General features: G+C 44.4%; 1 protein-coding gene across 1 annotated transcript; it reads left to right on the top strand.

Annotated features, from left to right (window-relative positions):
- The first annotated feature begins 6,252 nt into the window (after positions 1-6,252).
- LOC123405154 (NEP1-interacting protein-like 2) lies at positions 6,253-15,334 on the top strand. Its single transcript, XM_045098956.1, has 5 exons — positions 6,253-6,691; positions 6,820-6,989; positions 7,422-7,505; positions 7,776-7,946; positions 14,850-15,334. Exons 1-5 carry the CDS (start codon positions 6,559-6,561, stop codon positions 14,970-14,972), a joined length of 681 nt encoding a protein of 226 aa, XP_044954891.1. The 5' UTR covers positions 6,253-6,558; the 3' UTR covers positions 14,973-15,334.
- The last annotated feature ends 10,199 nt before the right edge of the window (positions 15,335-25,533 follow it).

The raw sequence follows: 25,533 nt of genomic DNA, 5'->3' as shown, positions 1-25,533 counted from the left end.
TCTCTCGAAAGAATTGAGAGGGAGGGTGGTGGTACTTGATGAGGTTACTGAACCGTCACTTCAACCGGTGTGTAGCAGGGCGCGGGAAGTTGTTCTTGTGGCGCCTACACCAATTAAAGTGGAAACTGATGATGGTGATCATTAAGCTTCGGATCAAGTTACTACAAACCTCGTAGGTCGGAAAGGTCGCGTACTACTACATAGTGGTACGGTAACCCTGTCTTCGAGGTCATGTTGTTGAACAACAATGAACCTACGAGCTATGGAGAAGCGATGGTGGGCGCAGATTCCGACAAATGGCTGGAGGCCATGAAATCCAAGAGAGGATCCATGTGTGAAAACAAAGTATAGACTTTGGAAGAACTACTTGATGGTCATAAGACTATTAAGTAAAGATGGATCTTTAAAATAAAGACACACGATGATGGTGAAAAGTTACCATTAAGGAAAGCTCGACTTGTCGCAAATATGTTTCCGACAAATTCAACGAGTTGACTATGATGAGACTTTCTTACTCGTAGCGATGCTAAAAGTCTGTTGGAATTATGTTAGCAGTTGCTGCATTATTTATGAAATATTGCACATAGGATGTCAAAACATTATTTCCTCGACGTTTTCCTCGAGGAAAGATTGTATGTGATACAACCAGAAGATTTTGTCGATCCTAACGATGCTAACAAGTATGCAAGCTCCAGTGATCCTTCTATGAACTGGTGCAAGCATGTCGGAGTTGGAATATACACTTTGATGAGATGATCAAAGCTTTTGGTTTATACAAGGTTTATGAGAAACTTGTATTTCCAAAGAAGTTAGTGGGAGCACTATAGAATTTCTGATAAGTATATGTGGTTGACATATTGTTGATCAGAAGTAATGTAGAATTTCTGTAAAGCATAAAGGTTTGTTTGAAAGGAGTTTTTCAAAGGGAGACCTGAATAGAGCTACTTGACTATTGAGTATCAAGATCTATATAGATAGATCAAAACGCTAAATTGAACTTTCAATGAAATGCATGTCTTGACAGGTTTTTGAAGGAATTCAAAATAGATCAGCAAAGAAGGAGTTCTTGGCTGTGTTGTAAGGTGTGAATTTGAGTAAGACTCAAAGTCCGACCACGGCAGAAGAAAGAGAAAGGATGAAGGTCGTCCCCTATGCCTTAGCTGTAGACTCTAAAGTATGCCATGTTGTGTACTGCACCTGATGTGTGCCTTTCCATGAGGTCAAAGTTATCCTTAGTAACTAATGGACTAAGGAATTTTTCTCGATTATGGAGGTGGTTAAAGAGTTCGTCGTAAAGGGTTACGTCGATGCAAGCTTTGACACTAATCTGAATAACTCTGAGTAGTAAAACTGATTCATATAGTAGAGTAGATATTTGGAATATTTCTGAATAGCACGTAGTAGCAGCATCTATAGGATGACATAAATATTTGTAAAGCACACACGGATCTGAAAGGTTCAAAACCATTGACTAAAACCTCTCTCACAAGCAAGACATGATCGAACCCCAGAACTGTATGGGTGTTAGATTTATTACAATCACATAGTGATGTGAACTAGATTATTGACTCTAGTGCAAGTGGGAGACTGTTGGAAATATGCCCTAGAGGCAATAATAAATTAGTTATTATTATATTTCCCTGTTCATAATAATTGTTTATTATCCATGCTAGAATTGTATTGATTGGAAACTCAAATACATGTGTGGATACATAGACAACAGACTGTCCCTAGAGAGCCTCTAGTTGACTAGTTCGTTGATCAAAGATGGTCAAGGTTTCCTGGCCATAGGCAAGTGTTGTCACTTGATAACGGGATCACATCATTAGGAGAATCATGTGATGGACAAGATCCAAATTATAAACGTAGCATGTGATCGTGTCATTTTGTTGCTATTATTTTATGCATGTCAATTATTCATTCCTATGACCATAAGATCGTGTAACTCACTGACACAGGAGGAATACCTTGTGTGTATCAAATTTTACAACGTTACTAGGTGACTATAAATGTGCTCTACAGGAATCTCCGAAGGTGTCCGTTGAGTTAGCATGGATCAAGACTGGGATTTGTCACTCCGTGTGACGGAGAGGTATCTCGGGGCCCACTCGGTAATACAACACCACATACAAGCCTTGCCAGCAATGTGACTCAAGTGTAAGTCACGAGATCTTGTATTACAGAATGAGTAAAGAGACTTGCCGGTAACGAGATTAAAATAGGTATAGGGATACCGACGATCATATCTCGGGCAAGTAACATACCGAAGGACAAAGGGAATGACATACGGGATTATATGAATCCTTGACACTGAGGTTCAAACGATAAGTTCTTCGTAGAATATGTAGGATCCAATATGGGCATCCAGGTCCCGCTATTGGATATTGACCGAGGAGTGTCTCGGGCCATGTCTACATAGTTCTCGAACCCGCAGGGTCTGCACACTTAAGGTTCGATGATGTTTTAGTATAGTTGAGTTATATGTGTTGGTGACCGAAGGTTGTTTGGAGTCCCGGATAAGATCACGGACGTCACGAGGGTTTCCAGAATGGTCCGGAAACGAAGATTAATATATAGGATGGTTTGATTTGGTCATCGGAAAGTTTTCGGGCATTACCGGCAGTGTAGCGGGAGTGACGAATGGGTTCCGGGTATTCAGCGGGAGGGGCCCACCCACTCGGGAGTGAGCCCAGTAACCCTGGGGTGGTGCACCAGTCCAAGAAGGCTATGGCGCCACAAGAGAAAAATACCAAAGGAAAAAAGGAAAACAAGGAAAGAGGGAGGTGGGAAGGAAGGAGTGGACTCCTTCCCCAAACTGAATTGGGATGGGAGTCCACCAACTCCCAATCGGTCGGCGCCCTTGGGGCTCCCCTGAGCCCCAAGGCTAGCCCCTCTCCTCCTCCTATATATATTTGTGGGTTTAGGGCTTTTAAGACGCAACATTGCGATGTGCAACTCAAACCTACACTACGAAGTTCTTCCTCTAGATCGGATTTCTGCGGAGCTCAGGCGGAGCCCTGCAAGAGTAGATCATCACCACCACTGGAGCATTGTCACGCTGCCGGAGAACTCATCTACTTCTCTGTCTCTCTTGCTGGATCAAGAAGACCGAGATAGTAATCGAGTTGTACGTGTGCTGAACGCGGAGGTGCCGTCCATTCGGCGCTAGATCGGAACGGATCGTGGGACGGATCGTGGGACGACGGTGATTTCTTAACGCTTCACGCTTAGTGATCTACAAGGGTATGTGGATCTAATCTCCTCTCGTAGATGAACATCACCATGATAGGTCTCCGTGTGCGTAGAATTTTTTTTGTTTCCCATGCAACGTTCCTCAACAGAAGACGACCAAGAAGTCCGGTGTCAAGGTCTTCCTCAAGCTCGTCAACTTCACCCACCTCATGCCCACCCGCTACACCCTCGACGTCGACCTCAAGGATATGGTCTCTAGCGCCCCCGACTCCCTCACCACCAAGGAAAAGAAGCTCACCGCCGCCAATTCCGCCAAGGCCAAGCTCGAGGAGAGGTTCAAGACCGGCAATTTTTTATGACTTTTTGTGTTTTTTTTAGGCTTTTACTAATTTTTTCAACACTTTGTGACTTCATTTGGTATTTTTCATGCTTTTACTGATTTTTTGGAGCTAAATGACCCAGAAATTGAAAAGCACTACAAATGAACTCTTAATAGGTTGAAAGTTGGCATGGTATCATCATTTCACCCACATAGCATGTGCTAAAAAGTTGAGAGGGTTGCCACAAAAACTGGATGCACTTCGTGTACAAATCGGACAATCTCTTTCGAAGTATGAGGGTTTCATACGAAAACTCATCTGTTACAACAAGCATTTCATTTTTTCGAACTTATTTGATTTTTTCCACATGGGTGCGTGTATTAAAAACCATTACAACATATCATGAATAGAGAAGTGACCAAATTAATAGAAATTCATCATATTAAAACCAAAGTACAGTAGTGACCAAAATAAATACATAACGTTTTTACATAGTTCTCATTGTTGAACAACATATAGCTCTCTAGAGCATCTAATTAGAACATATATTGAAACTACTAAATTTAAATGCAACAACAAATGCGATCGTAACCGCAACTAAGGTACAAATTGATCCAACGGCATAATGATACCAAGCCTCAGTATGAATGGCATATTTTTTTAATGTTTCTAATCTTTAAGCGCATTGCATTCATCTTGTTCTTGTGGTCGTTACGCACATCGGCAAAATCCAACTCCAATATCATCTTCTCCTCTTCAACTCTTTGTAATTTTTCTTTCAAGTAATTGTTTTCTTTTTCAACCAAATTTAACTTCTCGACAAGAATTTTTATGTGGGTTGGAATTTTTGGTTCACATACCTCCTAGATTAAAAAAAATATATGTCACGTTGGTCGTCATAATTGTCATAAACACTAAATAAGAGAAATAGTTATAAAAGATAATATATACCACATCCGAATCATAGACAGGACGAGGACCGACGAAGGCGGATACCAAAACCATCGCACTATATAATAACAAACAATAAAAGAAGTAAGAAAATTACACAAGTATATATCTAAATCATACAAGTAAGAACTTTTTTTTCTTTTAGAAAGAAGATAAGAAGAAGAGACTAACCACGGTGGTGCCGAAGCCGAGATGGGCGTGGGCGATCGACGGCGATGAGGACGGGGACGGGACATAGATGGACCGCCAAAGCTACACAAAACTAGAGGAAAATGGAGCTTGGACATGGAGCTTCGAGAGGAGAAAGCTTAAGTGTGGCTTGGGCATTTCATCGAACACCTCATGTGCATAGGAGGTGAGCTAGAGCACCACAAAGCTCTCCCACGGCCGCCCAAAAAAACATAGCAGTGCACTGCTCTGCTCGCGGTCGGGTGGTATATATAGGCCAAACATTGGTCCCGGTTTGAGGGCGGAACCGAGAGGGAAGGACAACATTTGGTCCCGGTTCCAGCCAAAAACCGGGACCAATTATTGTGGGCCAGGAGCGAGGCACATTGGTCCCGGTTCGTGTCTGGAACCGGGACCAAAGGGGCCAGACGAACCGGGACCAATGGCCCACGAGGCCCGGCCGATGCCCTGGCCTCACAAACCGGGACCGATGCCCTCATGGGTCCCGGTTCTTAAGTGAACCAGGATTAATGGGATTTCATCAAGTGGACCAAAGGCCTATTTTCTACTAGTGAAATACCGATACGGGCTACTATATGAGAGGTTGCACGTCCCATCGTAGGCTCGCCTGATACCTACGGGCAAGGCATGGTCGAAAAGCATTTACAATAGTTGAACCGACACAGCTGGATAGCACACCCAACTACCAACACATAAGTGAAATAGCGCAGCGAACGCAACACCGACCGGTAGATCAACCCCGTGCGCCCGACTACAAGACATCTGGTCTGCACTAGGTCCATCACCAATCGTTTTTTATTTGCCAGCCATCCTCTGGCCGGTTATCTGCATAGGATACATGCACGCAGAACCCCACAACACCACGAGAAAATGAACCGTGCGTGCTCGACACGCAAGCCATTGGGTTCACCACCAACCGGCCCATAAAAAGGGATGCTGGGGCGGATCAAGCAACGACCATGCAAGGATGCAAGCAAAACACACTATACCAGGGAAGAAAAGGAAAAAAAACGGATCGACATCTGAGTAAAGAAACCATCATGGTAGACATGATAAGGTCGGACACGAGGCAAACAACATTGCGCCCGCTCGCACACGCCTCATGTGAGCCAAACAACACGACGTAAATGGGTAGGCCCTACGTAGGAGCCTCACGCGTGTGAACCATTCTGGTATATTGTCACTGACACTATCAGACGAATCCGTCCTCATCAGAAACATCATGTGGACGTAATCGAAAAGAATCCATGACGGTGGGCCCACCCTGGCCCGTGGCCCACCCGCCATGCCCATGAGGCAAGCCTATCCTACATAGGAACACAAACCCATTCTTATAAACCAAAGGGCTTCAAAAAAAAGAAATATGTATAAAATTTCATCCTTCAAAGTTCCTACAAAATTTTCATTTAAATCAAAGAGTCCCGAGTCTTTTCATTGCAAGTTTGTAACACAAGAAAAGAAAACCCGGCAACAGCGTCAGAAGCTTCCATCCGTACCAATCATTACACGACATGGGCTCCAACTCAAACACAGGAAGAAAAAGAAAAAGAAAATACACACACGAGGTGAAGTAAAGTAAGAAGAGCTGGCACGAGATGTGTTGCTTGGAGTGTGCCTAAATTCTGCCCCGAAAAGAAGCCGCTACCAACACAGAGAGGAACAGAAAGCACAGTGGAAAGCGAGGCCATGGACGTCGCAAAAGCGGCTCCCGAGCAGTATCGCCTCACGGGAAGCCCCTCGCCGAAGCTGCTAAAGCTGGACCCTTTTGCTGCCGATCTCTTCTAGCTAGCCTCGTGGTCGTGGCCCTCCTCTCCCGGAGAGCCTCTCCTCTCGCCGCCCGCTCCAACGAGCCGAGGCGCCAAAAATAAACCCGTACCTCTCCCCCCGATCCTCGTGGAGGCCGTCGATGGAGGTTGCCGCGGCGGGAGAGCCGGCGCCCGCGGGCGAGTGGCTGGAGGAGCGCGGCGTGGACGCCGTGTACCTCCCACGGCTGATCGCCGGCGTCATCTCCGGCGCGCTCACCGGCCTCTTCGCTCTCGGTAATTTATTGCTGGCAGCTCCTCCTCTCTCGCGTGCTCTCGTCGGCCGTTCTTGTTGGGCACGCACAGTTCGCCATGGCCCCGAGAATGTGTTCTGATTGACGCATGCTTTGTGGTGTGTTATTAAGCTGGAGCATTGACCGGAGCCGTCACCGGCGCGCTGGCGGGCAGAGCCTCCGACAGCGGCGTTCTGCGGGGAGCTGGATTGGGAGCGATCGCCGGGGCCGTCCTCTCCATCGAGGTTCTCGAGGCGTCTCGCGCCTACTGGTGCTCGGACCGGCTCGGCACTTCCTCCATGGTCAGTAACATTAAGCTTCTTTCACCCCCTTGAGGCCTTGATGCTACCAGAATTCGGAATTTCAGATAATTTGTTGTGGCAATCAGTTCCATAATGTCTTCCCAAGTTGATATGTGTGCTTGTTGGCCTGGATGCCTTATGCCACAATCAGTTCCATAATTTTGTGCCATTTGGCGAATTCTGTGTTTTTATATTTATACATATTTGCTACCACTTGTCTTTTTGATGCGCCATATACTGTCGGGTTTTCCTTCGATTAATTGTCGGACATATGTTGTTACTCATTACTTTAGTTCCATAATATTCAAAATTGGTGTGGGTGTGGGTGAACCTACACCCGAGCTCAACCACATATTTCCCTTAACTATACGAGGTATCATTATTTGGTAGATCGACGCGCCTCTAAGAAAGTCCATTAATTCATTTGTTCAGGCAGATTTCATAGAGCAGCTCCTGCATGCCCGGTTTGTGCAACAGCAGCTTGGATCGTCAGCACATATGGCGTACCGTTGGCAGGTCAGCTCCAATTGCCATATTATCAATCTCATTATCGTTTATGACAACGTTTGCCACAAAACGGAGAGAGAAATGGCACCACACCGATGGTGATGTATATATGAGTGTTGCTTGTCAAGTGTATGCTGCATTTGGTGAAAGAATTAAATCAGATTGAATGGCCAGCACTGCAAAAAGGGAGTTGTTGGATTCAGACAATCAATGGCGGTCCCGTCATGCGTTGTTGCTGCATCTGTGCTGAACTTAGATTGGTTTTTTCTTCATCAACAGCTCAGCATACCGGATTTTGGGCACGATGATGTGTACGACATCTTCGGAGACATTTCGTCTAGAGGGCTTTCGCGAGAGGCACTGGAGAAACTACCACACTACGTGGTGGCTGATGAGGCTCAGACTCAGGGCAAATCGGGTGAAAACCTGTCGTGTGCCATCTGTCTACAGGTACAGTTATCATCCGAACCTCTCGTGCGTAGTTTTCCCTTCATTTTGTTCAAGACAAAAAAAAAACGAACGGAAAAGGCAGACGCAGTGTCGATTTCATTCCTTTTTTTTACAGAAGCGCCAAAAAAAAACTAGCAGTAGAAGAACTGCATTATGTCGAGGTTATGTGATTTCATACTTCTTAGATACACTTATTTCAGCGACAGTTAGTTCAGGACCGAGGTTGTACAAGGGAGCAAAAATTAAGCTATGTACCACTGGGTCATAAATGGTTGTTAGATAGATCACTCTCTTGACATCCATAGCTGAGTACTTGGTACTTTACCACTAGGTGGTTGTATGTTGATCAGTGTGCTGGAGATCCGTAGCATAGTACCTACCTGTCGACCACAAGGTAGTTGTTTCTATTTTCCAGCTGGTTGTCAGTGATGATCTATCTGGTGCCAAATTCAAGACGAAACATTGTGCTAAAGACTAAGGTTCAGGGAGCCTTCTGTAACAAAATTCACCTATAGTACTCTAAAAATACTCGCCTAGGACCAAACCGTTTTCTTCACTGTGACACTACAATACCACGATCGGGCAATGAATGCAGCGCGGTGCAACAACTACCACGTTTATGTCTTCGTTAGATTTTTAAAAGCAATTGCCATTATCGGATTTCATACCAATTTTTGCCTGCTAATAAATGCAATGCCGCTGGGAGTTGCTTTATGTCGTTTTCTATCATGATCTTTCCTTTTTCATCATTGTTTTGAGCTGTTCTAAGATGCTCACAATCGAATATGGCCGTTAACTTCTCACGATGTGATGGATAATGTTACTATTAGAGTATCTCTAGCGGATTCCGTATTTTTACGACCTGCAAAAGTCATTTACAGTTCGACAAAGAGGGGTTTTACGGGGCGAAATCTTGCGCTGCAGAATAAACCCCGTATATGAAAATGTATAATTTAAAAAAAGGCTTTCACGGAAAATATTGCAACCACACTCATTCATAGTTCATCACATACTACATGATCATATATACTACTCCCTCTGTAAACTAATATAAGAGCGTTTAGATTACTAAAATAGTGTTCTAAATGCTCTTATATTAGTTTGCGGAGGGAGTACACTACACAAAATTGAGCTCACCGGAGCGCGTGCGGTAATAGATGTGGCAGCGCTCAGTTGTCATCATCGGAGTAGGAGAGCTCGACGTACATGAGCTCCTACGCAGTGGCTTAACGGCACCACTCCTCAACCTTGTCGCTGAAGTCGAGGGACAACGGGACACCCTGCTCGTAGAGCGCTGTGTCGATCTCCTCGTCCCTCCGGTGGCGCTGCCGGTGCTCTTCCGCCTCCCGCGCACTGCGCGCTAGCAGTGCGGGCATAAGGGTGTCTACCTCCGCCGGGGGGGGGGGAGTCCTCCAGTCCGACGATGCCCCAGGCACGTCGCTCCGGTCCCGTCTCGGCCTCCAGCTCCATCTTCACCGAAGGGAGCTCCTCTAGCTCCCTCTTCACCGGTGGGAGGGAGGAGGGCGAGCGCAAGCTCGACGCCTCGGAGGAGATGCTGGAGAAGAGGCAGCCGCACGTGTAGTCGTACTCCTCTGTCTCGCAACGAAGGAGCGACGACGGCGGCGACAGACCCTAGCACGTGTACCGCAGGACGGCGCGCTTCCGCGCGGCGTCGGATCTAACGCGAAGCACCTTCTCGGGGTTGTGGTTGCCTCGGCGACCGGAGTTGGCCATCTTGGGCGGCGGATTAGAGCGGCTAGGCGGCGGATTGGAGGCGCGTGCGGCGAACCTGAGGCGCCGGCGGTGCGGAGTGGGGATTATTCGCGACGGCAGAGGGATAGGGTTCGGACCCGTATCCAGTTGCCGAACCACATATATAGTGGTCGCGGGGTCTAGTTACGGGCCACCGCAAAAAAATTACGGGCCGGGCCTCATTTACGGTGTCTATTCTAGCAGTTAAAACGGCCCAAACTCGTATAATCGCTGGAGTTTTATGATTCCGACGATTATACAAGGTGTGCTAGAGATGCTCTTACCTCTCGTGGGGTAAGATGGATGCCATAGTCAAAATTATTTTAGACTATAGTCTAAGTTACTATTTTCATGGATAGTAACATAAGCGTGGTATCATATGCAATCCTTAACTTATTCAGACGTAGACTCATTTTGTTTTGGATGTGTTATGTTACAGTAATATATTATGCACAAGCACATCTCTCGTCTTTAACTATTTGATGCATAAATAAATTTATCTTGAGATACGTTATGTTACCGCCGGTCTGAACACACATTTTTTCGCAAACCCGAGAAAGGGGAGGGGGATGGGGGGCTTGGCGGACGGCCGGGTCGATGCCACGCTCGCTTCTGATGACTATGGCCCATCCAAAAATGGCATCCCCCTTTGTTGCGCTTTCATTTGAAAGCCCGCGTCGCTTGCAGCGCCATCTTCATGTCTGTCGAGAGCATGCATCTGCTGATATTGATGTCACGCGATGTGACCGGATGGGAGGAGGGAACTGAGGGACGTGACCTCTCGGGCGTTGCCGCTTCTATGCGGGTAACATATCCCGAGAAACCAACTCCGACCGCTACGCCGCATTGCAACGGGCTAACCGACCCTTCACCTGGACGTGGCTATTTAAGTTGTGTGTTCGTGATGCAGACATCCGTCCTCCCCATCCCTGAGCCCGTTCCCCAAGCCTTCCTCCTCCTTGAGCCAAGTGGAGATGCCGAAGTCATGGTTCTACACGCCAGCAGGCGGAGGCGGTGGTAGTTCATCATCAAGCGGATGTTGGCATCGCCGCCCTTGCTCTCTAGGTCCATCGGCATCCATGGCAGCGGGCTCCTCCATGAAGGAGGAGAAAGTCATCTCCTTCAGCAACTAGAAGGACCAGGAACCATACTAGTGGCCCCATCTCCTCGTGGAGGCCGCTCCAAGGGATGGATAATCCGCCGTTAGATGGAGATCATGACGGAGCACTCGCTCCATCAGATGGGCCCGACGATAGCATCGCCGTTATGCGTTATGGAGTAGCAACCGTCCCCGCTGTGCGTCCTTGTGAAGCGGGAGCCTGTGTTGCCACTCCCACGGCTGAAGGAGAAATCCTGCATCCATGCCGCACAACCGCATCCTCCACATCGGAGCCGTGTCAAGGGATGATCCCGCATTTGCACACTGGATCCGACGCGTCAAGGACGAGTCCACATCACCCCAGGTATAAAGCTAGTACGCCCGTGTTGCCGCCATGCCACAACCGTCGCCCCGTAAAGGAGGAGCTGCCGCCCGTGATCATGAAGGTGCAGGGCCGCATCCTCCATTCCCTCGGAGGAGGCATTTACGAAGGTCCCTCGGGCTATAGGGCCCTCGTGTCCGACAAGGAGCACACGGTGAGGCAACATGTGTGGTATGATTGACGCAATGTCGCTCACCGTTCCAAATTCATGAAGTCCAACACGGCGCCAGAATGGGTCCGCAATGACCCGTACCTAGCCGTCGCATGGGCTATCGACTGCTCTGTCACCATCGTAGAGAAGGTTGCTCATCGATGCCACCGCCTTGACTAGCAGCTCGTCGAGATCGACGAGGAGTAGTCATTTAGGAACTCCTCCGCCAACTCCGAAAAGGGCAAGCTCTATCCACGGAGGCCCTCTCCACCGCATAGGAGGAGTCCAAGCGGATCCTCCGTGAGCGCCATGCAGTCATCGCAAAAGGGTGTCACGACCTTCCGACGCCCTTTCGCTGTCCTTCCACCATTGGAGGGAGAACGATAACTACGTTGGCACGAACGGCGAAGGTGGTGCAGCAGGGCAGGACCACCATGCATACGAGGTGGTTGTGTGGTATATGGTTTAGTATTTTTCTTCTTGTAGCTTTTAGTTAATCGATCGAAATATCGATCATTTTATGCAAATTATGTTCAAACTTTGAATATGATCCAACTTGTTTTCTTAAATTTGTTAGGTTATTTTAGGAGACTTTTTTTATTTGTGCCCCTAATTCAAAGCCACTACTCAAATTTACCTCTAATTTCGAAGTGTTCTCAAATTTGTCCCTTTGCCGTTATGTGCCCTTATAGAAATACCATTTTGTGTTGTTACCATCCAGTCAAAGGGCTTTGACCGTCTACACGGCGTTTGGTGGACATTTTACCCCTGTCTCTATGTGGCACTTACGGGTGGGTCCCATTGTCCGGAATTTTTTAATGAAACGACACTCTATCCCCTCACTTTAACTTACAGATGGGCCCCTCATCCATAGGAAAAAAAGAAAAGGAAAGTAAAAACACATAGCCATAGTGTATGACGAGGGATCCAAGGTGTGAGAAGCATTCCATGCTTTGAGAGTGAGGTGCCCCGTAGGCTTACGGGGATTCCCGTACTGTCATAATTGCCTTGGTAAGCTATTGCCTCACCAACTAGCTAACCAGACGTGAGCCCCTTGTTGAACAGATTTATCCTTTTGCTCCTTAGCCTATGGGGTATTAGCAACCATTTTCAGTTGTTGTTCCCCTCCCAATGGCAGGTTCTTATGCATTACTCATCCGTTCTTAGCTGGAAACACCATTTCTTACTCGACTTGCATGTGTTAAGCATGCTGCCAGCATTCATCATGAGCGAGGATCAAACTCTATTTCTATATATTAGTATTAGTTAGTAATACTATTTTATTAGTTACCGATCCCGACTTAGTGAGTTATTTATTTCGTGATGAATTGTCAGCACCAATTCAAGAACAGTTGGATGCTGACAAAATCATCAGAGAGTGGTATTCTTTATTATGATTCAACAAAGTGAAAATAGCGGATTCAGAATTGTAACCAAGCATCCTAGGTTCTATAGCTGATTCAACACTAGAGCATGCAGTCCATCATGAATACATAACTATATAAAGTATGCAGTGAGTGATATTTATTGGTAACCGGTCTTTCACTTCTTCCTCTCCACTCCCATGCCTTTCTTGGTAGGACCAACCCAACCGGAGATTTCCGTCAAGTCTTTCTACTTAGTGCAAGAAGCGTAGGGATTAGGCCCACTTGTCATAGGCAATTTATTTTAGATCAACTATACCAAAATCTAAGTCAACTAAGAAATATACATAGTTTAATAGTTTAATTAGTTTAATCTAACTAGCTGGCTACCTGGTCCACCACGTTAATGACCCATGCATTGTTTAAATGGCAACATGCTCCCATGACCAATACTACTACCACGACGGACGAAATCTCATCTTCCGTCACCATTTGGTTGGTGGGGGATAAAGTTCAAATGAGTGGGACAATGCACATTGACTGGCATGTACAGACGGGGTCGTAATGAGCCGCAATGATGAGTTTGGCGATGCCCAACGACGGTACTCAACGGATCCGAGCAGGTGGGCACGGATCCAGTGGCTTAGGGGGTTGTGCGTCATCGTAGGGGAACCATGAGCACAACAGATAGAATCATTTGTGGTTTAGTGGCGTAGGGGAGACAAATTGATGATGGTGCTCCGGTGGTGGCAAATGAGGAAGACGGTCGATCCGATCGCGTTGGGGCGGTCCTGCTCGAGGTAATCCTATGAGGCGACGTAGTCGAGGCGTGAGCATCTCTTGGACAGCTTCTCACGGTAATGGGATGATGATGGCCACGGCGAGGGCGAAGGTCGTGATGACGGGAGTTCTCAGATGCGGGTGGGGAGGAGAGCGAGTGGGGGAAGAGAGGGAAAGCTAGCTGGGGTTGTCCAGGGGTCTGACATCGTCGCTAAGTAACCGTCCTCAAGCTAATGTGGTCGCAGCTGACAGACATTGGCCAACGATGGCGCGTACCAATGCGTGGGTAGTCGACGAGCTAAGGAAGACGACAATTGATGAACGTGGGCTAGACCTGGCGTAGTTCACTTGGGCGAGTTGGTTGGGTTGTCCTGGGCCAAAAGGTAGCATGGTCTCTCTCTCTCTCTTCTTTTCCAATTTCTTTGTCAGTTTTTTTAGGACAAAAATGTTGGTGGGCCAATCGGCACGTAGCAGCGACGACAACGTTTGGATCTCCGCAGCGGCGATCGATGATGACTAAGATAGGAGCAGCAATGGCCACCGACAAGTGAAACAATTACCGCGGTCTTTCAGCCTCCTTCATCGTCTCTCTCCTCTCCCGCTCATTCCCGTCTTCCTCCAACATCGTTGTGTCGCGCAGCACTTGTGTTCGCGCCGCCGGGCATATCGTAGTCCAGCTCTAGCTCGCCATCTATGGTAACAGTGACGGAGACAACCTTTGGCTCCAAGAGGCTTAAGGATTTGGATATGGAACGGATAGGTTTCTGCAATATAAGGTCAGCTGGTGCAAAGATTCTTATACTGCGATGGCGACAATGTTATGCAACATGTCCTTTGTTGCAAAGCCTTGTGCAACATGAGCTATGTTGCAAAGATTTGTGAAAATGAGCTTGTTGCAAAGATTTCTATGCAAATTATGGATACACGCATGAGATCAAAGGGCTATCGTGCACGTCATCCAAAGGCAGCGGAGGTAACTGATCCAATACTATCATCACCCGATGCGTATCACACGCCTCATATTATAGATAGAAACTTTTCTGACGAATGGGAAGTCTCTGTCTGGAAAGAAAACCATTAAATATGTTGGTAATATTTTTTAAATTTTGTTCTACTTACCCATATTTGAATAGTCAAAAATGTCATTGATAAATCAAGGGCTAAGATTAAATGTTCTCTTACCACTACTCTTCGGTTTCAAAATACTTGTCGTGGTTTCAGTTCAACAAGTATTTTGAAACTGAGGGAATAGGATGTAAGAGGGAGCATCTTAAAATCTCTTATTATTTTCTAGTAACCTTGTTTTCATTTGTTCTCAATCTCCTAAATCTTAGTAGTGTGCTTCTTCTTAGTAGTGTGCTTCTTGATATTGTAGGATATGGTAGCCGGTGAGACGGCGAGAAGACTACCCAATTGCTCCCATGTATTTCATCAGCTCTGCGTGGACAAATGGCTCAGTGGCCACGGTTCATGCCCTGTGTGTCGGCAACATGTGTAAAGTACACAAGTATACATTGTTTACGATCGAGTTCTCTGTTCTAGAAGGAGTTAGTTGTGTAAAGTGTCTGCTCCTATACAATGTAGAAAGATAGAGGGAGAGAGAGTATACACACACAGCGTTGTAAATTAGATTAATCTGTGTATTTTACTCGAAGGCTCCAAGCAAGTGGATATGTACATCTTGTATTTTCCTTTACATTAAGCGCAAATGTAAAGTTAAAAAACAGACACGGCTGCCATAGGATGTTTACAAGCCATTTTAGAATGTGGTTAATGTTTTTTTTGCGGGGGAGAATGTGGTTAATGCTGATGGATGTATCTCTGCTGCGTCCTATATGTGTGAATGAAATGGGTTATGTACCTTTTTTTGTGGTAGAAAAAGATTTATGTACATGTTCTATTAGAAAAATATTCCATATACGGGGGAGCAGATTTTTTTGAGGAGCAGATTCACTGCCTTTTCTTTCCTTAATCTCCCATAATAATAAAGCGCGCAGCGCTTCTGTCGCCCATCGTCCGTCATTTTGTAGAAAAGTCCTCGTAGTTTCCGTTAATTAACCCGAAGTCCAACTTTAAGTCAGAACGAACCGTTTTCTGTCCTTTTATAGAAAAGTCCTCATTGTTTTAGATAATCAACCCGCGGTCCATCTTTTAGTCGGTGCCGAACAGTTTTTTGCACTTTACAGAAAACTCCTTGATGTTTCAGGTAATCAACCCGCCGTTCCTATTTATGTCAGCCGAAATGTTTTTTGTTTTAACAAAAAAACCCTGACTTTTCAGTTAATCAATCCATATTTTATCTAAAACAAAATTATCCATATCTTTTAAACCGTAAGTCTGATTTTAACATGTTATATATGAAATTTGATTGAAAAAATGTGTAGAATCTAGGATGTTATTTTTAGCTGTTGAATACTTCTTAAATATTATTTTTTATGCAAATTTAATCTGTAATGCACTGTCTTTTTTTCTCTCTTTCCGACGACCATACGAATTGCAATAAATATCCATTAAATACGAATTGCAATGAACTCCCATTCCTCTTTCTTCTACATTTTCGCTTCCATTATTGACAGCTGCCCAATTGGCCCGGCACAGCATGGGCCTTCCTCTTTTTTTTTGTGGTTTCTTAGACTTGGGTTTTCTTTCTTTTTGTTTTATTTCGAAAAACCTCTGAATATTTCTATTAAAAATAATATATATGTAAATTTTTAAAAAATGTTAATTATGCGTTAAAGAAATGTTAAACTTGTCTCGAAAAAATGTTTTCATTGTTATACAAGCAAATGGGTAGTGTATATGGAAAATAAAATTAGGAAAATAATAATGCAAGTTTTGGTTTTTTCTAAAAAAGATAAGAATGCATTTAAAAATGTTAAATGTGTCACAAAAATGTTTCTGATGTATACAAAAAATATACAATGTGTATAGAACAAAGTAGACGTAAAAAATTATAAATTTTCAAGAATCATGTATATGGAAATTAAAATTAGGAAAATAATAATGCAAGTTTCGGTTTTTTCTAAAAAAGATAAGAATGCATTTAAAAATGTTAAATGTGTCATAAAAATGTTTCTGATGTATACAAAAAATATACAATGTGTATAGAACAAAGTAGACGTAAAAAATTATAAATTTTCAAGAATCATGTATTTGGACAATGTTAAATGTGTGTATTAAAAATGATCATGATGTATACAAGAAATGTTGAATGTGTATAGGAAAACTAGGCAAAAAAACTATATGTTTAAAAAAATGTCGACCATGAAACTGGAATATGTTAAATGTGTACATATTATTGTTTGTTAACTATACAAGAATGTACAATGTTAATGGAGAATGTAGACATAAAAAATATTTTACCAAATGTTAATTGTGTATATACATAATGTTAATCATGTATTTTCCAATTGTCAAATGTGTATATAAAACAACTTATATGTATAAGAGAAAAGCAGACATAACAAAAACAAGTAGACATAAATATATATACAAATTATAGAATGTACAATATATATGACAAAAATAGACACAAAATATATTAAAATATAAGTAGACATAAAATATATTAAAAAACGGGTGTATACAAGAAATGTATGGTGTATTTGAGAGAAATAGACATACAAATATAAGTTATCAAAAATGTTAATTATATATTTGGAAAATCTTAATCCTGTATATAAAAATTATTCTTGGTGTATAAAAAAACAAAGAAAGCAAAAAATAACATAAACCCTGAAAAATATACCAAAGAAAGAAAGATAAAAATATGCTATCATTAATAACTAAAATGTACTTTGTTATTTTCATCGCACTGCAAGTATTTGTTGGCATCTCCGAGGAGGAATGGTAGATATTTTTTGTTATCTAATAAATTAAAAACATCTTCAGTACAAAACTTTTTGATGTATACAAAAAATGTACGATGTTATTTTCATCGTACTGCAAGTATTTATTGGGCGTCACGAGGAGGAATGGCAAAAAATGAGTAATGAGATATCTCCTATTAGGTAGATATTTTTGTTGTTCAGTCAATTTAAAACATATTGAGTATACTTCAAAAATCATTCCATTTTCATTGTTTATGCGCAACACCACTTAACATGTTATTTGTCATGTTACATCGTCAAAGATTTCAAAAGATTTACTGATGTCTTGATGGTGTGTATGAGTGGTGACTTTTTCTTCCCGTCGCAACGTACGGGTATTTTTGCTATTAATAATAAAGCAAATATTGCTTCTATCGTCCGTCATGAGATTGCCCCCGAAGTTGCAAATAATTACCCACCATGTCACGGATAAGTAGAAAAACGGTTTGGGTTGAAACATTAGCCATCCTCTTTGGTTCATATATACAAAAATTTCATAATAAATCACAGGCACATGGGCAGCTAGGTGGCTAACGCCTCTCTCTCATGCACGGTAGAGCGCGGTTCGATCCCAGCTACCACCATCTTTTTTCCTTCACTATTTTTTTACCCCTTTTCTCTATGTATCCATAAGACTGTATTGGGCGAGAATAATTTTCTTGGCAGATTAAAATACCTTTTTAAATATTTATATCTTTTAAATATCAATTATAAATTTAAAAATATTACATATAAAAATCCATCAGAAACATATGTAGATTTTAAATATGCTATTCAAATATCAATTCTAAATCCAACATATTACATAGAAAAACCCATCAGAAAAATATGTAGATTTTAAATATGCTATTATCTTCCATGTTGCTTGTTTGTGAAATTAGATTTAGGTTGCCTATTGTATATATTTCCTTCGCCATTTATGTAAACAAATGGCTTAATTTGATTTTCATATTGTTTAAAATTGTGTCCATAAAGATTTTTAGAAACACCTTGAGCACACAAACAAATCACCCCACCTTTATTTTTTGTGCAACATCATTTATCATATTTTTCTTTGCGAACAGGCCCAAAAATCTATTAATAAATCCAACAAGATACAAAATAGCTCCCCACAAAGATAAATAATTACTACAAAGTCCCTAAGGGGCCATTGAAGTGCCACATCCACCGGAATGAGCCGAGGACGCACCGTCGTCGTCACCGCTACACATGACCGTCTGCGAATCTCCATAGCATACGGGAAGTCTCCCAACTTAGGTCTTGAGGATCAGCACCCCGACATAATGTGATCATCATCATTGCAGATTATAATTATTTTTCCCGTTGCAACGTACGGGCCTTTTTGCTAGTCTTTTATCAAAATATGAACTCCTTGATCGTTATTTTTTGGTTGATCTAGTTCACTAGTTACCCTCCCAGGGTGTACTGCATACAATATGCCTGCCTTGTGTTGCTAACTTGAGTAGGAGTTCTCGGAGTGAAGACCCTTTTCTGCGGAACTTACATGAGTCCCCTCCCGTGTCACTCTCGGGAGCGACCCGAGGGGAACCCTAATCACCGCGCCTCTGCCCCTTCCTTTTCCGCCCTCCCTCCTCGCCGCCCGACCCGGCTGGTGTTAGTGGTGGCGGGGCCTCTTCTTCCCACCCGCTCGTGCCCCATGGAGCGGGGGCCGTGGCGCGGCGGCGCATTCTTCGTTCGGCGGCGGGAAGCCAGGTGATGGCACGCTGACGAGCAGGGCAGGGGTTTGCGGTGCGGCGGCCGTGAGAGGATCCACTTTGGGCGGTTGCGTGCTCGTGCGAGTCCGGCCAGATCCGCCCGGGTCTGTAGCTCCCATCTGCGGCATCTAGGCGGGGCTGGTCCGGCCCCTGGCATTCGATGAGCGCCTGGCTGGGCTTGCCCACGCGGATCTGGGAAGGGAGCCGTGGAGGGGGACATAATGTTGGGGAACGTCGCATGGGAAACAAAAAATTTCCTACGCGCACGAAGACCTATCATGGTGATGTCCATCTACAAGAGGGGATATTCGATCTACGTACCCTTGTAGATCGCACAGCAGAAGCGTTAGTGAACGCGGTTGATGTAGTGGAACGTCCTCACGTCCCTCGATCCGCCCCGCGAACCGTCCCACGATCTAGTGCTGAATGGACGGCACCTCCGCGTTCAGCACACGTACAGCTCGACGATGATCTCGGCCTTCTTGATCCAGCAAGAGAGACGGAGAGGTAGATGAGTTCTCCGACAGCGTGACGGCGCTCCGGAGGTTGGTGGTGATCTACATTCAGCAGGGCTCCGCCCGATATCCGCAGAAACGCGATCTAGAGGTAAAACCGTGGAGATATGTGGTCGGGCTGCCATGGCAAAGTTGTCTCAAATCAGCCCTAAAACCTCCGTATATATAGGGGGAAGAGGGGGAGCCTTGCCTTGGGGTCCAAGGACCCCCAAGGGGGTCGGCCGAGCCAAGGGAGGGAGTCCTCCCCTTCCAAACCGAATCCAACTAGGTTTGGAAGGAGGAGTCCTTCCCCTTTTTCCCACCTCCCTTTTTTTTTCTCTTTGATTTTCTTCCTATGGCGCATAGGGCCTTCTTGGGCTGTCCCACCAGCCCACTAAGGGCTGGTGCACCACCCCCAAGGCCTATGGGCTTCCCCGGGGTGGGTTCCCCCCCCCCCCCCGGGTGAACACCCGGAACCCATTCCTCATTCCCTGTACATTCCCGGTAACTCCGAAAACCTTCCGGTAATCAAATGAGGTCATCCTATATATCAATCTTCGTTTCCGGACCATTCCAGAAACCCTCGTGACGTCCGTGATCTCATCCGGGACTCCGAACAACATTCGGTAACCAACCATATAACTCAAATACGCATAAAACAACGTCGAACCTTAAGTGTGCAGACCATGCGGGTTCGAGAACTATGTAGACATGACCCGAGTGACTCCTCGGTCAATATCCAATAGCGGGACCTGGATGCCCATATTGGATCCCACATATTCTACGAAGATTTTATTGTTTGAACCTCAGTGCCAGGGATTCATATAATCCCGTATGTCATTCCCTTTGTCCTTCGGTATGTTACTTGCCCGAGATTCGATCGTCAATATCCGCATACCTATTTCAATCTCGTTTACGGGCAAGTCTCTTTAATCGTTTCGTAATACAAGATCCCGCAACTTACACTAAGTCACATTGCTTGCAAGGCTTGTGTGTGATGTTGTATTACCGAGTGGGCCCCGAGATACCTCTCCGTCACACGGAGTGACAAATCCCAGTCTCGATCCATACTAACTCAACGAACACCTTCGGAGATACCTGTAGAGCATCTTTATAGTCACCTAGTTACGTTGCGACGTTTGATACACAAAAAGCATTCCTCCGATGTCAGTGAGTTATATGATCTCATGGTCATAGGAACAAATACTTGACACGCAGAAAACAGTAGCAACAAAATGACACGATCAATATGCTACGTCTATTAGTTTGGGTCTAGTCCATCACGTGATTCTCCTAATGACGTGATCCAGTTATCAAGCAACAACACCTTGTTCATTATCAGAAGACCCTGACTATCTTTGATCAACTGGCTAGCCAACTAGAGGCTTGCTAGGGAGAATGTTTTGTCTATGTATCCACACATGTATATAAGTCTTCATTCAATACAATTATAGCATGGATAATAAACGATTATCTTGATACAGGAATTATAATAATAACAATATTTATTATTGCCTCTAGGGCATAATTCCAACAGTCTCCCACTTGCACTAGAGTCAATAATCTAGCCCTCACATCATCATGCGAATTACATTGTAATAAATCTAACCTCCATACAGTTCTGGTGTTGATCATGCTTTGCCCGTGGAAGAGGTTTAGTCAGCGGGTCTGCTACATTCAGATCCGTTTGCACTTTGCATATATTTATGTCCTCCCCATCGACGTAGTCGCGGATGAGGTTGAAGCGTCGTTTGATGTGTCTGGACTTCTTGTGAAACTGTGGTTCCTTTGCTAGGGCAATGGCACCCGTGTTGTCACAGAACAAGGTTATTGGATTCAGTGCGCTTGGCACTACTCCTAGATCCGTCATGAACTGCTTCATCCAGACACCCTCCTTAGTCGCCTCCGAGGCAGCCATGTACTCCGCTTCACATGTAGAATCTGCTATGACGCTTTGCTCGGAACTGCACCAGCTTACCGCACCCCCATTAAGAATAAATACGTATCCGGTCTGCGACTTAGAGTCGTCCGGATCTGTGTCAAATCTTGCATCGACGTAACCCTTTACGGTGAGCTCTTCGTCACCTCCATACACGAGAAACATCTCCTTAGTCCTTTTTAGGTACTTCTGGATATTCTTGACCGCCGTCCAGTGATCCACTCCTGGATTACTCTGGAACCTGCCTGCCATACTTATGACCAAGCTAACGTCCGGTCTAGTGCACAACATTGCATACATGATAGAACCTATGGCTGAAGCATAGGGGACGGTGCTCATATGCTCTCTATCCTCATCAGTTGCTGGGCACTGAGTCTTACTCAATCTCGTACCTTGTAAAACTGGCAAGAACCCGTTCTTGGACTGTTCCATTTTGAACCTCTTCAAAACTTTATCAAGGTATGTGCTTTGTGAAAGTCCTATCAGGCGTTTCGATCTATCCCTGTAGATCTTAATGCCTAGAATGTAAGCAGCTTCTCCTAGGTCCTTGATAGAGAAACTTTTATTCAAGTAATCCTTTACGCTCTCCAAAAACTCTACGTTGTTTCCAATCAGCAATATGTCATCCACATATAATATTAGAAACGCCACAGAGCTCCCACTCATTTTCTTGTAAATACAAGATTCTCCAACCACTTGTATAAACCCAAATGCTTTGATCACCTCATCAAAGCGTTTGTTCCAACTCCGAGATGCTTGCACCAGCCCATAAATGGATCGCTGGAGCTTGCACACCTTGTTAGCATTCTTAGGATCGACAAAACCTTCGGGTTGCATCATATACAACTCTTCCTTAAGGAAACCGTTAAGGAACGCCGTTTTGACATCCATCTGCTAGATTTCATAATCGAAAAATGCAGCTATTGCTAACATGATTCTGACGGATTTAAGCATCGCCACGGGTGAGAATGTCTCATCGTAGTCAACTCCTTGAACTTGTGAAAAACCCTTTGCCACAAGTCGAGTTTTATAAACGGTCACATTGCCGTCAGCGTCCGTCTTCTTCTTAAAGATCCATTTGTTCTGAATACCCTTGCGGCCCTCAGGTAGTACTTCCAAAGTCCATACTTTGTTCTCATACATGGATCCTATCTCGGACTTCATGGCCTCTAGCCATTTGTTGGAATCTGGGCCCACCATTGCTTCTTCATAATTTGCAGGTTCATTGTTGTCTAACAACATGATTGACATGACGGGATTACCGTACCACTCTGGAGCAGCACGTGGTCTCGTCGACCTGCGTGGTTCGACAGGAACTTGAACCGGAGTTTCATGATCATCATCATTAACTTCCTCCTCAACCGGCGTCGCAATGACAGAGGTTTCCCCTTGCCCTGCGCCACCATCTAGAGTGATGAGAGGTTCGACAACCTCATAAAGTTCTATCTTCCTCCCACTCAATTCTCTCGAGAGAAACTCCTTCTCGAGAAAAGCTCCGTTTTTAGCAACAAACACTTTGCCCTCGGATTTGAGATAGAAGGTGTACCCAACTGTCTCTTTTGGGTAACCTATGAAGATGCACTTTTCCGCTTTGGGTTCCAGCTTTTCAGGCTGAAGCTTTTTGACATAAGCATCACATCCCCAAACTTTAAGAAACGACAACTTTGGCCTTTTGCCATACCACAGTTCGTATGGTGTCGTCTCAACGGATTTTGATGGTGCCCTATTTAAAGTGAATGCAGCTGTGTCTAATGCATAACCCCAAAATGATAATGGCAAATCGGTAAGAGACATCATAGATCGCACCATCTCTAATAAAGTACGATTACGACGTTCGGACACACCATTACGCTGTGGTGTTCCAGGCGGTGTCAACTGTGAAACAATTCCACTTGTCTTAAGTAAGCACCAAACTCGAAACTCAGATATTCACCCCACGATCAGACCGTAGGAACTTGATCTTCTTGTTACGATGATTTTCAACTTCACTCTGAAATTGCTTGAACTTTTCAAATGTTTCAGACTTGTGCTTCATTAAGTAGACATAACCATATCTACTCAAATCGTCAGTGAAGATGAGAAAATAACGATATACGCCGCATGCCTCTACGCTCATCCGACCGCACACATCGGTATGTATGATTTCCAACAAGTCACTTGCACGCTCCATTGTTCCGGAGAACGGAGTTTTAGTCATCTTGCCCATGAGGCATAGTTCGCACGCGTCAAGTGAATCAAAGTCAAGTGACTCCAAATGTCCATCGACATGGAGTTTCTTCATGCGCTTTACACCAATATGACCTAAGCGGCAGTGCCACAAAAATATGGCGCTATCATTGTTAACTCTAAATCTTTTGGTCTCAATGTTATGTATGTGTGTATCACTATCAAGATTCAATATGAACAATCCTCTCACATTGGGTGCATGACCATAAAAGATGTTACTCATAGAAATAGAACAACCATTATTCTCTGACTTAAAATAGTAAACGTCTCGCAATAAACAAGATCCAGATATAATGTTCATGCTCAACGCAGGCACTAAATAACAATGATTCAAGTTCATAACTAATCCTGATGGTAACTGAAGTGAAACTGTGCCGACGGCGATTGCATCAACCTTGGAACCATTTCCTACACGCATCGTCACTTCATCTTTCGCCAGCCTTCGTCTATTCCGTAGTTCCTGTTTCGAGTTGCAAATATGAGCAATAGAACCGGTATCGAATACCCAGGCACTACTACGAGAGACAGTTAAGTACACATCAATAACATGTATATCAAATATACCTGATTTTTCTTTGGCCGCCTTCTTATCAGCCAGATACTTGGGGCAGTTGCGCTTCCAGTGACCCATACCCTTGCAATAGTAGCACTCTGTTTCAGGCTTAGGTCCAGCTTTGGGTTTCTTCGTCGGATTGGCAACAGGCTTGCCGCTCTTCTTCGAATTACCCTTCTTGCCTTTGCCGTTTCTCTTGAAACTAGTGGTCTTATTCACCATCAACACTTGATGCTCTTTACGGAGTTCAGACTCTGCGACTTTCAGCATCGCAAACAACTCGTCGGGTGACTTGTTCATCCCTTGCATGTTGTAATTCAACACAAAGCCCTTATAGCTTGGCGGCAGTGATTGAAGGATTTTGTCAGTGATACCCTCTTGCGGGAGTTCAATCCCCAGCTCAGCTAGACGGTTTGAGTACCCAGACATTTTGAGCACATGTTCACTGACAGATGAGTTCTCCTCCATCTTGCAAGCATAGAATTTATCAGAGGTCTCATACCTCTCGATCCGGGTGTTCTTCTGAAAGATGAACTTCAACTCCTGGAACATCTCAAATGCTCCATGACGTTCAAAGCGACGTTGAAGTCCCTGTTCTAAGCCATACAAGACTGCACATTGAACTACTGAGTAGTCCTCCTTACGTGTTAACCAAGCGTTCTTAACATCCTGGTCAGCCGTAGCGGGTGGTTCATCTCCTAGCGCAGCATTAAGGACATAATTCTTCTTCCCAGCTTGTAAGATTAGCTTAAGATTACGAGCCCATTCTACAAAGTTGCTTCCATCATCTTTCAACTTAGCTTTCTCTAGGAACGTATTAAAATTCAGGGTGACTGTCGCGTGAGCCATGATCTACAACACAAATATATTCAAAGTGGACTTAGACTATGTTCAAGATAATTAGAGTTTAACTTAATCAAATTACTCGCTAAACTCCCACTCAAAAAGTACATCTCTCTAGTCATTTGAGTGGTTCATGATCCACTTACACTAGCTCAAGTCCGATCATCACGTGAGTTGAGTATAGTTTCAGTGGTAAGCATCCCTATGCTAATCATATCATCTATATGATTCATGATCGACCTTTCGGTCTCATGTGTTCCGAGGCCATGTGTGCACATGCTAGGCTCATCAAGCTTAACCCGAGTGTTCCGCGTGTGCAACTATTTTGCACCCGTTGTATGTGAACGTTGAGTCACGTGGTGTCTCGAAACGACGAATTATAGCAACGGTGCACAGTCGGGGAGAACACAATTTTGTCTT

This window comes from Hordeum vulgare, chromosome 6H (genome assembly GCF_904849725.1).
Source record: "Hordeum vulgare subsp. vulgare chromosome 6H, MorexV3_pseudomolecules_assembly, whole genome shotgun sequence".
In the NCBI taxonomy this organism is placed as follows: Eukaryota; Viridiplantae; Streptophyta; class Magnoliopsida; order Poales; family Poaceae; genus Hordeum; species Hordeum vulgare.
The sequence above is the reverse complement of the archived record's forward strand: the minus strand, read 5'-3'. Positions and strand labels throughout refer to the sequence as shown.

Excerpts from the sequence above, each read along its gene's own strand:
- LOC123405154 (XM_045098956.1), top strand. The coding sequence starts at position 6,559 with ATGGAGGTTGCCGCGGCGGGAGAGCCGGCGCCCGCGGGCGAGTGGCTG. Across the intron at positions 7,506-7,775 it reads ATATGGCGTACCGTTGGCAG|CTCAGCATACCGGATTTTGG; the intron begins GTCAGCTCCAAT and ends CTTCATCAACAG. Across the intron at positions 7,947-14,849 it reads CGTGTGCCATCTGTCTACAG|GATATGGTAGCCGGTGAGAC; the intron begins GTACAGTTATCA and ends TTGATATTGTAG.